At 43.1% G+C, this 14691-nt stretch overlaps 1 protein-coding gene across 2 annotated transcripts in view; it reads left to right on the forward strand.

Annotated features, from left to right (window-relative positions):
- Positions 1 to 14691, forward strand: part of GABRR2 (gamma-aminobutyric acid type A receptor subunit rho2) — a 34819-nt gene that overhangs the window by 2766 nt on the left and 17362 nt on the right. For both annotated transcript variants that reach the window (XM_071741353.1, XM_071741352.1), the window contains exon 2: positions 5728 to 5834. In XM_071741353.1, the coding sequence (XP_071597454.1) occupies positions 5728 to 5834 (107 nt within the window). The remainder of the gene's footprint in view (positions 1 to 5727; positions 5835 to 14691) is intronic.

Raw genomic sequence — 14691 nt, forward strand, 5'->3', positions numbered from 1 at the left:
CCTGTTCTGATGCTGGTATTCTAATCATGTAAGAGAAAGGAGAACAATGTCTTTTTTTAATATCTGCATCACATTTCTGTATTTCTCTTCCTGAGTTAACATAAGAAATACAGTAAATATTACACTAAACCTATTAACCCAGAAAACATACTTCTGTGATTGGGAATCTACATTTTCTGAGATTGATATTTTGTTGTGTCCTTTAAGGTGATACATCAACCTGATCTAAAGATCTTTATATTAATTTCAAGATGCTAGCTTGGGTTGTGCAAGTTCAGAACATCCTCAGTTCTGTAGATCTTTGCTTAAGCACTGTGCAGAGGTTCTGGCCCATGGAGCTCTGAGGGCTTGGGGCAGCTGTTCCTGCAGGCACCCAGGCAGCTCTCTGCCAAGTGTGTGCAGAGGAGCTAAGCCTGTGCCGTCCTGCAAAAGAATCATAGAATCATAGAATCACAGAATTGGCTGGGTTGGAAGGGACCTCAGAGATCATCAAGTCCAACCCTTGATCCACTACCGCTGCAGTTACCAGACCATGGCACTGAGTGCCACATCCAGTCTCTTCTTAAATATCTCCAGGGATGGAGAATCCACCACCTCCCTGGGCAGCCCATTCCAATGTCTGATCACCCTCTCCTTAAAGAAATTCTTTCTAATGTCCAACCTAAACCTCCCCTGGCACAACTTGAGACCGTGCCCTCTTGTCTTGCTGAGAGTTGCCTGGGAAAAGAGACCAACCCCCCCTGGCTACACCCTCCTTTCAGGGAGTTGTAGAGAGTGAGAGGTCTCCCCTGAGCCTCCTCTTCTCCAGGCTGAACAGCCCCAGCTCCCTCAGCCTCTCCTCATAGGATCTGTGCTGGAGTCCCTTCACCAGCCTGGTTGCCCTCCTTTGGACCTGCTCCAGGACCTCGATATCCTTCCTAAACTGAGGGGCCCAGAGGAGGAAGGCTGTGGAGTTAGGAACCCAAATTAAGAAATGTCAGGTTAAGGGTTACCTGTGCCTCCCTTATTACTTCCCTTGTTTTATGTCAATATCGGACTAAACGGTAAAGCATCATTTTTGCTATGAGTGGTAGCTCACTAAGCATGCAGAATGGTGGATAACCTTTGCTTAACTAGAAACTGTGCTGTCTCTTTCCTCTTACTCCTGCACCCCCTGCCTTACTGGTAATGCTACTCTTATTCTAAAAGGCGTGACTTCAAGAAGCAGCTGCTCCCTGCAGCATCCCTGTGACCACTGCCTGGAGCAGCTCCATGCTTTGCTCTGGAGAGCCCAGCTTTGCACAGGAAGTTAGTTTGTGCTCCTTGAGTATGATCCTGGCTTTCTGCTTTGATAGTTAAATTTTCCAGGGATTTTCCACCTTACAAAACTGGTGAAGGGGTTCAGTGACCCCTGTTTTTATGAAGCTGAGCTCCTTTTTGCCATCGTACAAGCTGGTGAATGGTGCATGAAACCAAGGGCCCAGAACTACCAGAACATCTGTTAGTTTAAAAATTTTGCATTTCTTTCTACTTTAAAGAAATCAAGTGATAAATGAACAGCAAAGTAAAACCTGTCAGACTAACCTGAGTGACTCCTGGGCAGGAGATGTTGTTCCTAGCACTGCCTATGCACCAGGGAATAAGTTTCCAGAGAGGAAATAAAAGACTTTAATGGTGAAGGAAATGGTATAAATGTGGAAAGGTGCAGGTACATGTGTCAAGTGGACCACAGTCTGTGCTGTTGTGTTGCTGGTTGCCTGTAGTGCTACAAGGCCATGTCAGAATATGGCTGGTCATCCAAAGAAGCCACAAGCACACATAAAAGTGCCAAGCACATGCTGCTGGCAGGTCCAACACTGGACTGGGAACAGTTTGGGGTTCTCTTCAAAAGCTCTGTGTTGTCTGCATTTCAGGAAACACAAATGAATGCCACTGGCCCTCCTAGACTATCTATCTGGACAGAATTTCCCCAGGAAAAGAGAAAAAACTCTGAAAAATAGTGCTTTTGCTGATATTTATTATTCCATAAAATTTGTTAATAATACCTCTGGTAATGTTTATTGCCCTGCATAAATTGATATAGAAGAGAGGGCTCTGGAGATATATTCTATCTCAACTGTGAGTGTGATTGCTGTGTTTCTGCTGGCCTCTGCACTGGACAGACAGACACAGTCTGGCTCCAAGTCTGTTTATTTGTCTCTCCTACCAGTTGTGCAAATGGTTGTGCTTCAGCTAGCAGAAACATTGTGCTTATGAAATACAAGTGGCTTTGAGCTTATGTGAGCTTGAGACTTCCTTCCAAGGTTTTTGGAAGTGGTCAGTGATTTGTAGTACCTCATTAGACAAGTAATTTTCAGGACATTCTACATGCCAGCCTTAGGCTGGGACCCAGAGGCAGAAGAAGACCATCAGGGCATGGCAGCACAAGGCTGAGCACTAGTCTAAGAGACAGCTGTTTTTTTATGGCAGTCATAAATTGCTATTGCAGCTTCTCTTCTTCATTTATCTTCTTTGCAGCAGGTGTGTGTGTTTTTCTGGTTAGAAAAACTGGAGGATTTGTTCCTTTCTTGATGCTAGGTTTAAACATCTCCTCCAGCTCTGCGTGGCTGCTACACAAAGTAAGCGACACCCCCAACTACAGCGTTTTGGGTTTTTTGTGGGCTTTTTTCCCCAGAGAATGTACTGAAACTCAGTAGGATTTTTACTAAAACTGTAGAAATACTTTTCTGAATCCTGGTATGAAATAGGATAATAGGAAGCAATGTCCCATGATCATAAGTTACTTGTGACCAAAGTCATTGATGAATTCTCCAGTGGGAGATGCAGAAACCTCCTGGACCCTTGCTGCTTGCAGCTGAGCTGTGTCCCTACTGGAGATCATTTTTCCTTTCAGGTTTACCACTTAGCTTTTGCCTTACACCTTACAGCACAAGGACTGTTCCCACTCTTATAAGTTCCTTTTCTTGCTCTGGAAAGGTCTGGATGTCTGCATAGATAGCCACTGCTTTTTTGGGTCCTGCTGAGATTTTACCTGTGATTTCTCATGCCATCAAAATTTAATTTTCTTTTATATATTTGGCAATATAAAAAGAACAATTCTGACTAAAAGTGAGTAGAAAGGAAAGTAGAAAAAAATAGATCAATAATAGAGAAGCTTTTACAGAAACTTAATATGACAGCTGTCCCCTTCTCTCCTCTGTAAACAGGAACAAGTCATGACAAAAGAGTTTTATCAAACATCCCACATAAGTATAAAGACCAATAAGATTATGTATGAGAAACATGGCAAAAAAAGAAAAGATGAGGCTTTCAATGAACAGTGAATTGCAGAGAGTATGTATAGCTGAAAAAAACCATGACAAATCTATAATCAGAAGTGCTAATGACCATGAATACATCAGGGAGGATTTATGAGATACTAGTGATCAGGTTGTCAGTAAAGGTGCCCAAAGAGCAGGGGTGTTCAATGCATCTTTCAGCTCTGCAAAGGCACTGGTGGCTCTCTATTCACCTTTGCTGTAGATAATGAAATATTTCCTATGCCAAACAGGGGTGAGGATGTCATGGGATACCTGCCAGAGGGGATCAGAAGATACCAGCATAGCTGATGTCACTATTATAAGGAACGGGTTTTTTTTTAAAGAAACTTGGTCTTGTTTTTTAACTAAATTGAAAAAAAGTTATTATTAATTTCAAAGGCTGTGTAGACTGCCTGTCATTAAAAATAGCTCTACACAAAATCTTTGTGATTGATTAAAAATTAAATGAGAAACCTCTGCCTGTGAATTCCGAATTGTCCGTCATGTACCAGAGGGATTTGGCATGAGCTGATGATTATATTTGTCCTGTTAAATGCAACTCCTAGCTCAGAAAGTTCCTGACAAGGTCTTTTCTTCCTAAGGCAGTGTTTGTTTCCCCAGCCAGCCCTCCAAAGCTTCTGCAGCCACTGACTTATTCATAGCAAGTCTCTTGTGTGATATTTACTGCATGATGATTTTTTAAATGAATTGATCAGAGTTTGGCATTTCAGTGAACTAGATGGAAACACCATCTAGTTTTCCATACTATTTCTTCATACAGCATGCAATCCAAAGTTTTACTGGAATCTTATTTTGATTTTCCCTTCACCCCCCGATTCTGTGAGTAGAGAGATTTGATTGAACATTGACTGGTATTTAGGCTTTCCCTGGTGGTTAAAGTCAAGCAGGCACAGGAACACCATTCTTATCCAGCTTTTCAGGCACTGTGGACTGCATAGTAGAGCTTTTTGTCAGCAGCCCTCATCTTTGCAAAGTAGCACAACCTCCCCCCGCAGCAAGCAGTTAAAAGTTTTGCCTCCAAACATTCCCAGTAATGGCTGTGCTTGGTTTTATTCCTCAGCTTTTAGGTAGCTGTTAATTCGCTTGTGTTGGGAGTGCACTGTTGGCAGTTCTGTACAGGTTGCAGAGAGAGATGCTCAAACATCCTGGTTTAAACAAGAGTCCAAAGTGATGTGAAGGTGACCCAAATTTTCCTATGTAGTATGTGCCTCAGGGCTCAAGGGCTTTCATTGCTTCAAAACATTTGTTCAGTACAATTTTGAAATTTGGTTGCTTCTTTTTCACCTCCTTATTAAAGTAGATGAGTTATCTCTTTGGTTTTATAATTTCTTTTTGGAATTGAGTGCTCTGATGGGAAGCTTTTCTTCTGATTTGTGACATATGCTCCCTTTGCTCATTCTTACCATGCTTTTTATTTTAAGGACCCTAAAGCACATCCATCGCCCTTCTATGATGGTAATGGTTTCCTAAGGGATGGATTTTTTACCAAGATCTTAAGCCTTCACCCTCATTTTTGTGTCTATAATAGTTCGTTTTTATTTTCCCTCCAAAACTATTTGGTCTTTGCTCTCAGTAATATTTCTCTTACACAGGCAAATTAACCTTTTTGTATGAAGTTCTTTCTATCTATTATGATCATTTTCACTAAGTTACTGGCAAACAGCTAATTGCAGTAATATTTGTAACTTTGTCTGATCTGATGCCCAGAGCAAAGGGATTGATGGTCCCTTAAAGATCCAATTCCTTCTTCATGTACCACTGGAGAATGGCCAGGGATGCTGATCTGGATTCCCTTCCAGATTGTCATGCAGTATTAGTCTGTCTGCTGTTTAATTATCCCCTTACATGATTTTAGTGCCCTTCTTGCATTTTTCCCAGGTCTTGTCGTCAACCCTGTTCTCGTGTTAAGCTGCTGGTACTCAACTGATGTTCACAGGGCAGATAGTCTCAGAACAGAGTCATGACATTGCGTGACTGCTGTCAAAAAGATCTTTTCCATGATAATGTCACCTTGGTGTCCAGCCAGGCCCTGGCTGGGTAACGTGTGGGGCAGAGCCTGCTGCTTGCTTGGTCACGTTGGCTGCATCTCAGCTCCTCCATCGGACACTCTGCCCTTGGAGCTGTGGTGTCCAGGGTGGGGAGAGCACTTTGTCCATCTGGGAGCTGGCTGGAGATGGCTCCAGGCCTGAGCTGAGGCTGTGGAGAGGCAAAACTGGGGCTGCCATCCCCAAGGTGGTGGTGGTGGTGCCATCAGTGCCCTCACCCTGCCCTCCCTCAGGGCTGGGCCCACAGAGCCACTGCAAGGTCCTGTGGGCCTTAAAACAGGGGGGGCAGACATGAGTCCCAGAGTGCTGCTCTGTGGGGCTCAGGATGGGGCCTGTGGGACCTCTATGGGGCCGGGAACCAAGGCCATTGCTGTCTTTTGCAGTCCCATCTATCGGAGGAATCATGATGTGACCAAAACCTGGAGAGGAAAGACGGAGCAGCTCCTCAGAGTCGACGACCATGACTTCAGCATGCGGCCGGCTTTTGGAGGTGAGGACGAAACGGTTCTCTTGATTTCATGCTCATTAAAAACTGTCTAGTTATCTATTAAAAAACCCCAATAAATATATATATATAAAAACACTCTTTGCCCTTGTCAGATGCACCAAAGTGAACACAAAGGACTTGGGTGGTTTTAGGAGATACAATTTTTAGGACGCAATTGAGAGAGGCCTCATCCTCCCCCCGCAGCCCCCTGTACAGCTCCTATACCTCTCCCAGTCGCTGAGGTGGGATCTTTTTTTTTGGTTACTGTTCCCCAGAGCTCATGAGGGGCCCTCTTGGTAAGTGTTTTGCTCTCTGAAGAAGAAACATCTGCAGGATTTAGTGTTTATTTGTATCTGTGAAGCTGCAGTGGGCTTTTCATCTGATGTGATCAAATTGCAAAGTAAAGAATCTGTTGGGTGGATCACATCCCATCCTTGCTCGGTGAAAATGGAATATTTTTGTACAGATTAAAGCCTGCCTCAAACTCTCCAAAGCAACAAAAAAGAGGAGGAGTGTAGGCCTCCTTCATCTTCACTTCTGTCATCTGCCTTACCAGCTTATAGGAATGTGCTTGCCTGATATTTCTAGACTCACTACTGCAGAGGTAAGAGACCACCTGAATGTAAAAATGCACTGAGATACCAGTATGGAAATCCCTCTTCTGGCTAGATCAATAACCAAGCCCCTCTAGAGCTAAGGACAGAGTTTTCTGCAGTTTTTGTTCAATGACTCATATTGCATCCTGTGTTATCCACCCTCCCAGGATGAAGTGCAACATCTCCTGGGTCAGAGGGATATTTTGCACTTTGCACCCAGTCCATAGAACAGAGCTTCTCTGACCTGCTTGTTCCTGGCTGGAAAGATGTTTCTCTCCCTACAGTGCAGATGGGCTGATTTGACTGCACAGTGTTGTCCTTATGCTCACAATTCATTTATCTCAAAACTCCAGAGTCCAAAATACATCACACACCAATACTTTCTCTCCCTCCCTGTAATTTACTAACAAGTTGTAGTCCAGCCGTCCTGTTTGAGGTCGCTCTTTATCTGCTGTTTCCAGGGCTGACGAGTTTGCCCTGAATTGTCCTCTGGGTGGAACAAATCTCCCTAGGATTGGTGTGAGCACACCTGACAAGCCCAGGTGTGCAGCTGAGGCTCAGGACTGAGGTCTGGGAGCTGGCTCTGGAGGCACTGAATGTGCCTGCTTCTTTCTGAATTGGCTGTAAAAGTGACGTGGAATGAGCTGCCCTCATACCCCTCACCTGCTCCAGCTGTCTTCTTGACAGTGGTTCTGTTGCTCCACCCTCTGGTTAGGGAAAGGAAAAGTATGTCTTACTGTTGGTATGTCTTCTCCTGCAACTTTGCTTCTTTTGGAAGGCAAGCCTTTCAGCAGGGTAGATTTGGGAAGGAACCTGACCTCTGAAAGATGAAAAGACCAGGAAGCTATGAGATCGGTTTCATGGTCTGATATAAATCCTCTTGGAGAAGGTGCATGTCAGGATTCTCCAGCCAGCCGCCTTGTTGGCTCAGTCTCCCATTAATTAGTTTATCTATTGGTCTTGCTTTTCTCTACCTGACTTTCTAGGCTTCTTTTTCCCCATTCTTCTGTTCTGCCTGCAAAGCCTCAACCTGTGAGGTGTTGGCTGAACGTCCACTGCTTTTGGTCTGGTTTTGTTTTGTGGGTAACCTACTCCATTATGGATATTGCTAATCATGTGCCATCCCACATAGCCTGCACAGCTCAACAGTGCTTTATCACAGAATCACTGAATGGTTTGGGTTGAAAAAGACCTTTAAAGATCATCTAGCCCAGCTTCCTGCCACTGGGGGGGGGGTTTCACTAGACCATATTGCTCAAAGCTCCATCCAACCTCATCTTGAACACTGCCAGTGATGGGATCAACACTTCATTGACTTTTGTCACTAGATTGTATATTGTTTTCTGAAGGCAATGGAGGTGGCATGGTTTCATGCATGTGCAGATGGATTGCGTGTTTGATGTGCTTCATCTTCGTAACAGAAGACTAGACACTGATAAGTAGATATCATGCTCTGTTGAGTGAGTTCACTGATGTGTGTGTATATATGCCTAAATAACAGCTCTGCCCTATCCTGCTGTAAATTCAAAGGGTCTTCTCTGCTTCCCATCCTGGAGATCCTCTGTCTGTGGACAGACTACAAGCACCATTCTCTCCTCAATGCAGCTATTACTACTCTGGACAAAAAACCTGCTGGCTCCTGGGTGTGATGGGGTGGGATGTCAGGGCTTGTCTAGGAGGAGATTTGGACTTCTTTCCTTGACCTGGGTGGAGATAGCTGGGGAGCCACTGTGATTTTGGCTTTTTTTTCCCTAGTTGAACGTATGCCAGGGCATGATTCCTGAGGAGTTTTGTTCTGCTGTGCTGGTGGTTTAGATTTTGATGTCCTGAGTCACCACTGCACTATATTTCTGTAAGCAGACCAAATGTAGCATTTTTATCAGTGTCACAGAGCCACAGTGCACAATTCACACCCAACAGGCAGACATAGTTACGTGGTTACTCTTAGAGTCCTACTGTAACTGCATTTCATTCTCCTTGTCTTGTTCTCCCATGCTGCCTCTCATCACAGCACTAGGATACTCCTACAGCCTAAAAACTTGGTGTAACTTTTATAAAGTTGAGAAATATCCTAACAGCCTTCAGTGAGAAGGTGACTTTGTTTATAAAGGAAAAATATGGTGTTTCTTCAATTTTTGTTTTAACACCTCCTTACCATGAAGAGCTACCCAGGACAAAGGTGGGGTATTAGCAAAGCTGTGCTGAAGCTGCATGTGATAAGGAGCAAAACATGGCAACAACTTTGTTGAGGCTCCAGCCTTGGAAAATATGATTAACATTCACAGAGATAGCTTGGGTGCTACAGGTTCTTGCACAGCTGCAGAGTCATGCAGTATATTTTAGGTGACAGATTATCAGCCTGATGTAAAAAAATATATAAAGGAAAGAAAAGAGGAGCCTGCTAAGAGGTGATCCTAAAATTTTTTTCTGTAATGTTATTTGTCAGGCAGTCACAGTGATCTGCTATGCACTGTGAGTCTTTCCAGTTTTTTTGCTGTGTCAATTCCAGTCAAATTGATGTGGTTTGACCTGCTTTGGATAAAAAGCATTCTGAACTACAGAAGCAAGTAGAAGAGCCTGTGGGATCTGTGTGACTGTAACTGGTTGCTGCCCTAGGACTCTCTCTGCTCTCTGAGAGCAGCTCAGGGACCATGATGTAATGGAGAGTCCAGTCTCATGGCATTGCATTGGGCCTGTGCAGGTGAGAAAGGGAACTCAGCTCTGGGAAACATAAAATTTATCATAAGGAAATTGTGAGCGAAATCAAACTACAAAGAAATGCAGCACTGTAAATACAGTGGTTCCCAAGCCTGCTGAAATAGTGGGCAGCTGTTAACCTTCAACATTTTTGATGGACCAGCCCAGAGCTTCACCAATGAACTTAAAGTGAAAAAGGGGGCAGGGTTTGTAGCCTTTTTATGGTGGCTCTTGGTGTTCACAGCTGTGATGCCTGGACAGAGGAGGCTGGAGCTAAGCAAGGTGAAATGGAAGGAAAACAGAGAAAGGCAAAGGGTTTTTCACAAAGAAGTATCTCTTTAAAGAGCAAGTGAGCAAGCAAATGTTGTGTGAGTTACTAACAGCTCAGTAAGTATGGTTGTCTTGCTTGCTCTTGGCCCATTAGAGATGGGCTACTGGGTATGGTGGTAATGGCATTGTTTTTTGCTTTGATGATGTTCAAAGTAGCCTCCAGAAGCGAACACAGGCTGCATTTTTTTGACCCTTAGGGAGTTATCTCCATGTTAGTGACCTTGTTCTAGCTAGCAGATGTTCAGGTATTATTTACAAATATTAATATTTAAAGATTATGTAAATGTTTGTTTTGCTGCCTTCCTTCAACATCCATTTTAAGCATTTCATCTATGACATCTCGTATTTTACAGGGAGCCTGTGAATAAGCAGCTTTACTTGATACTTAAAATAGCTGTATCTTCTTTGCTGAGGAACAGCCTAATGCTGTACTTTTATCATATTTCTTCATAGCCTAATAGCCTAATGTCAGCTGGTCTTCTCTGCCCTTTCTGGTCAGTATTTTTGTCAGGATGGATGAATGGTGGGATGAATGGAGCATAAGTAGTTCACTTAGGGTTACTATCAAGGGCTGGAATAAAAACTTGTTGCTCCCTCAATGACCAGCTGTCAGCTGCAGAGGAAAAAAAGGTCTCTGTAGTCATGTGGCATCTGATGGGAATATCCTGGTGGTGGCTGCCTGGAAGTCGCCTATACATAGGTCCCAAAAGAGTATACACATTCATTAAAAAAAAAATAAAATATATATGCACACACAGACATAAGGAGATGCTGAAGACTCTTTTGCAACCTGCAGACATGGGATCTCTTAGGGATATTTGCAAGCCTCTCTTGGTGTGCTCAAAATACCTGGCTGCAAAGAAGTCTCAAACCTGCTTGTTTCCCACATGGATATTTTTATCTCAGGGGCACTGACTCCTTCAAAGACAGATGAGAGGGGAGAAAGACTGTCTCAGAGAAACAAAATGAGCCTTTGAAATCACTGCCAAAGAGAAAAGTTAAAAGAGATGTTGGGAAGCTTTAGTCTCAGAGCTGGAGTAGCAAACTGACTTCAGGTATCTTAATTGGTAGCACTCTCTTCTGTATCTTCCAGTGCCAGCTGCAAGGTTTAAAAATAAAAAGCATATTTGTGTCCATATTTGTGTGCCTGTTTCTGACTGGAAACTGACACCCTTTGCAGCTTTCTTGTTGCTTCTCAGGGGGGGTGTTAGATATTGAGGCAGGCTGGGATGCAACAGGCTTTGTTGGGGACCTTCTGAAGTAATTTCTGAATGGGACTTGTGGAAACCTCCTGGGTTCCCTGGAGGGGTCAGCCCCAGACCAGATGTCCTGTTCAACGTGGGGCTGGGTTTGGTCTTTAAACTGGGTTTTGTTCAAGGTGAAATGAGCCACAGTCTTCTCAGTGCCAGAGCCTGCCCAAAATGGAGACTTGTGAGGTCTGCCTGTTCTCCTTGTGCAGTGGGCCTTCTCTAGAGGTATCCTGTGCAACATTTTTTTTTATATGCAGCATCTAAGTCAAATGTGTAATAGCTTTCACTGAAGCACAGGTCATAAAAAAGACCATTTTTTACTTCAGAGGGAAGAGAAATGAGGGAGAAGTCATGCTGAGGACACTGAGTTGTGTATTTGGTGAAGGAATAAAGATACATAAATCCACAAATATCTTTACAGGCTGGTCCCTGTGTGTCTTTTAAATACTGAAGTTTGCTTTGAGGCAAGGAGAATGACATCCAGGAATTTACAGAAATAAGATGTTGCTGATGCAGTTTCAGAAGGTGATGCCTTTACAGTGAGAAGGTGCAAGGGTGCTCTATCAGATCACTTGTTAATCCTGTACAGAAATTGTCAGGATAACACAGCCCAATACAAGAGAGAAAGTAGAAGCTTTCCCATCAGCCTCAGGTTGTGCTTCAGGTCACTTAAATCCTTTTTCAACATGCAGATATAAATATCCCCCTCAAAATGAAAAACTCTTATTTTCCATTTCCAATTTTTATACTGTCAAATTTGCTAATGACTGTGCAAGTGTCGAGCTTGCTTTGAAGCTGCCACTGTGCTGTAGCTTTGTGAGATGCAAAGGGAATAGTTTATTGGGGGATTAACTTCTGTGTTGTGAGTCAGAGTCTGTGGCTTTAATGAAATTTTTTAAGAGTTCAGAGTTTGCTTTCTGGCTGTATCAGTCCTGCTGAATTAGTATTTGTGTTCTGCAAGATATTGCTGGGGACAATGACAGAGATAATGGATGTTGACATGTTTACTGTTTCTGGAAGAAACACTTCAGTTTGAGGTTACACAATTTCTCTCTAGATCCTGATCTGTAAGTACTTGAGCTCATGTTTAATTTGAATAATTCCATGGATTTGGCTGACACTTTTCAGTCACCATGAGCTGTAGAGCTTTGCTGGGTTGCAGGCTTTGAGCAAAGCAGCAATGCTTTCTCTTCTCAGCCAAATCCACAACTTCCACATGGATCCATTTAGCTCCCCATCCAGCAGTGAACATCCTCAAGAGGAGTCTGAGCTCTGAGGCTTCTCCAGTGTTACAGTAGTCAGGTCTTTTCCTGCTTGTAATTCTGCAAGCTGATCCTCCCGCATTTCCTCTCTCTCGAGAAAAAAAAGAATATTGATAAAAATAATGTTTGTGACAAGGGAGAGATAGCTGATGGGGGCTTTTTCACTTTTAATGCTATAATCCAAGTTACTTGTCCTCTATCTACCTATTTACTGTGTCAGGTACCATCTCAGCTGCTCTTTTCCCTTCCCATTCACACCTTCCTCCTCCTCTGTTCCTTCTCAGTAAGGAGTTGGGGTTTTTTTATGTTTACTCATCCCTAGTGGCATTTTATGAGGAATTTGGCAAAGCATCTGGAGCCCCAGTGGTTCAACAGTTTAGTTTCCAGAGGGACAGGATTAAAAAGCTAGCAGCTCCAAATTGACTCCAAGGATTAATGAGACCACAGATCTCTTGACATCATTCTGTGACTGATCAACAGCCATTTAATTTGATGGTAAGTGCTGTAACCCAGATGACCTTTAAGGAAACATTTTTTTTTTTTTTTTTTTTTTTTTTTTTCCCCTGTGGTTTAAAGGGCTTTTTAATTTACAGGGCTTCTGGTTTGCTTCAGAGATTGCAAGCATTTACAATGTTGCTTGCATCAAGTCCCTCTGCAAAACTGCATCTTTGTAGAAGTTTCTCAGTGATGGGTCAGGTGAATAAGCCATTATAATATTATCAGTTATGGAGCAGGACTTGGTGATCATTTGATTCCTGTCACTATCTCCCAGGTAGCAACATTTGAGCTGGCTCCACAGGCCCTTCACTCACTCTTCCCTGCTCTTGCCCAAGCCTTCTCCAAAGGGTCTTGGTATCTCAACATGCCCACATTCTCATCTGTGTGCTTTCTTATTGCCTAAGTCCCAGGTTCTGAGTGAGGAGCAAGGAGAAGGATAAGCAGTGATTTTTTTTCCTGCTGATTGTAGCAAGATTTTGGCCAAGGAAGGCACAGTAAATATTCCCACTAGTAAAGAAGTTTTACAGTCTCATCTTCATACTGTCTCCATTAAGAACTTCACATCCAGAGTTCAAATGATCTCTTTCTCCCTTATTATACTCACTGTTTTATCATCCCTCAAATTTTTGATTAGCTGCAGGGGAGAAAAAGAAAAAAATTAAAAGCAGTTTCACTGACGTGCAAGACACTTAACCCAGCCTCAAGCCTCTTCTCTCAAGGGCTTTCTAAACCATTCAACTTTAGATGAACACCCTTTATTTTGGGTTTAATAAAGCCTCATGGTAGCTCCAGATTGAACCTTAGGCTTTGTCCTTGTAATGAGGTAACTGCTGGTTACCTAGCAGCTAAACTGAGGGTTTTGTGCAGCAACATGAAAAAACAAAGGAATATGGACATCCCATTTTTTATTTCAAGAGCAGATAGGGAAAGAATAGGAGAAAGGGACTAACACCAGCTTGGCAGAGTTCTACTGTTGGGAGGTTTTTTTGTTTGTTTGTTTTTGCTTATTTGGTTTGGGTTTTGTTTGGGTTTTTTGTTGTTGTTGTTGTTTGTTTATTTGTTTCATTGTTTGTTTTTAATCTGGATCAGTGTTGAGACAAGTGTGGAACTGAAGCAGTAAATAGGCTTTGGATGGGTTTTGATTTCCTGAATTAAGGCTGAATTAAGCATTCATACACAGAGATTGTCTCTTGCAGGCTGGAAGCCCAGAGGGGCTGCCCAGCATGTGCTGGACAGACAACCCCTCAGCACCAAGGAGATGCAGTGGGAAGTCCCAAAGCTGCCTGCTGCCTGCCTTTTCTGGCAAAACATCCTTGCTCCCTGAAGCCAGCCTGGCAGAGACCACATCTTCTCTGGCAGCACTGTCACTACCATGACGTGGCTGTTCTGAAGCACTGTGGGCACTACTGCAATGTCAACAGCTGCATGTGACAATAAATAACATTATTTACAAATGCTTTCTTTGGCAAGAGCCAGAGGCAGTGCTGAGGGTAACCTTGTCCTTGCCCTGACCATGGGCTGTGTTGGACTGTGGAGCCATTCAGAACTGACCTACTCTGAGCACTGAGCTTTGCTGCAGCAGAGGCCCAAGTTAAATGTTATGAACATGACAACACTGAAGAGTTCTTAGGTATTTAAAGGCATTAAGGGAGCAGATATGTGTTTTAATCTCTGTCCAGGCTCTTCTAGACCATCATGTATGACTTCATGAGGTATCTGAGCAAAGAAAGGCTTATTGGCTACTCATGGGGCACTGCCTGTCAACAAGCTCATGTTGTTTCCCTCTTGATTGTACTGCACATCAAAAGGCTTGCTGTCACCAAATATGCAGTGCTTTTTGTAACCTTGTTAAAAAAAACCAAAGAACATCTTACTGGGTAGAGGCAAAGCCATATGGAAATTATTTTGCTTGCTGTTGTTTTTGACTGTTGTTTACTCAGTGTCCCAAACAATCGTAGAGAGTAGAAGGAATTGCAGCCAAGGTATTAACTCAGAGAGTAATTTCAGGTTGAAAAGAACTGGATTAAAATACTGCATTTTAGGCAGACAGAGTAAGTAATAAGATGTATCAGCACTTACTAAGCCAACTGAAAGAGGCAGAAGTAACAAACCACCTCCTTAAAAACAGCACGATATAAGATAATATGTTTGTTAGACATTATCATACTCCACAGCTACTCGATTTACAAGGAAAAAGGGGAGCAGAATACTGCAAAGCCACTGACAC

Source organism: Heliangelus exortis, chromosome 3 (genome assembly GCF_036169615.1).
Source record: "Heliangelus exortis chromosome 3, bHelExo1.hap1, whole genome shotgun sequence".
In the NCBI taxonomy this organism is placed as follows: Eukaryota; Metazoa; Chordata; class Aves; order Apodiformes; family Trochilidae; genus Heliangelus; species Heliangelus exortis.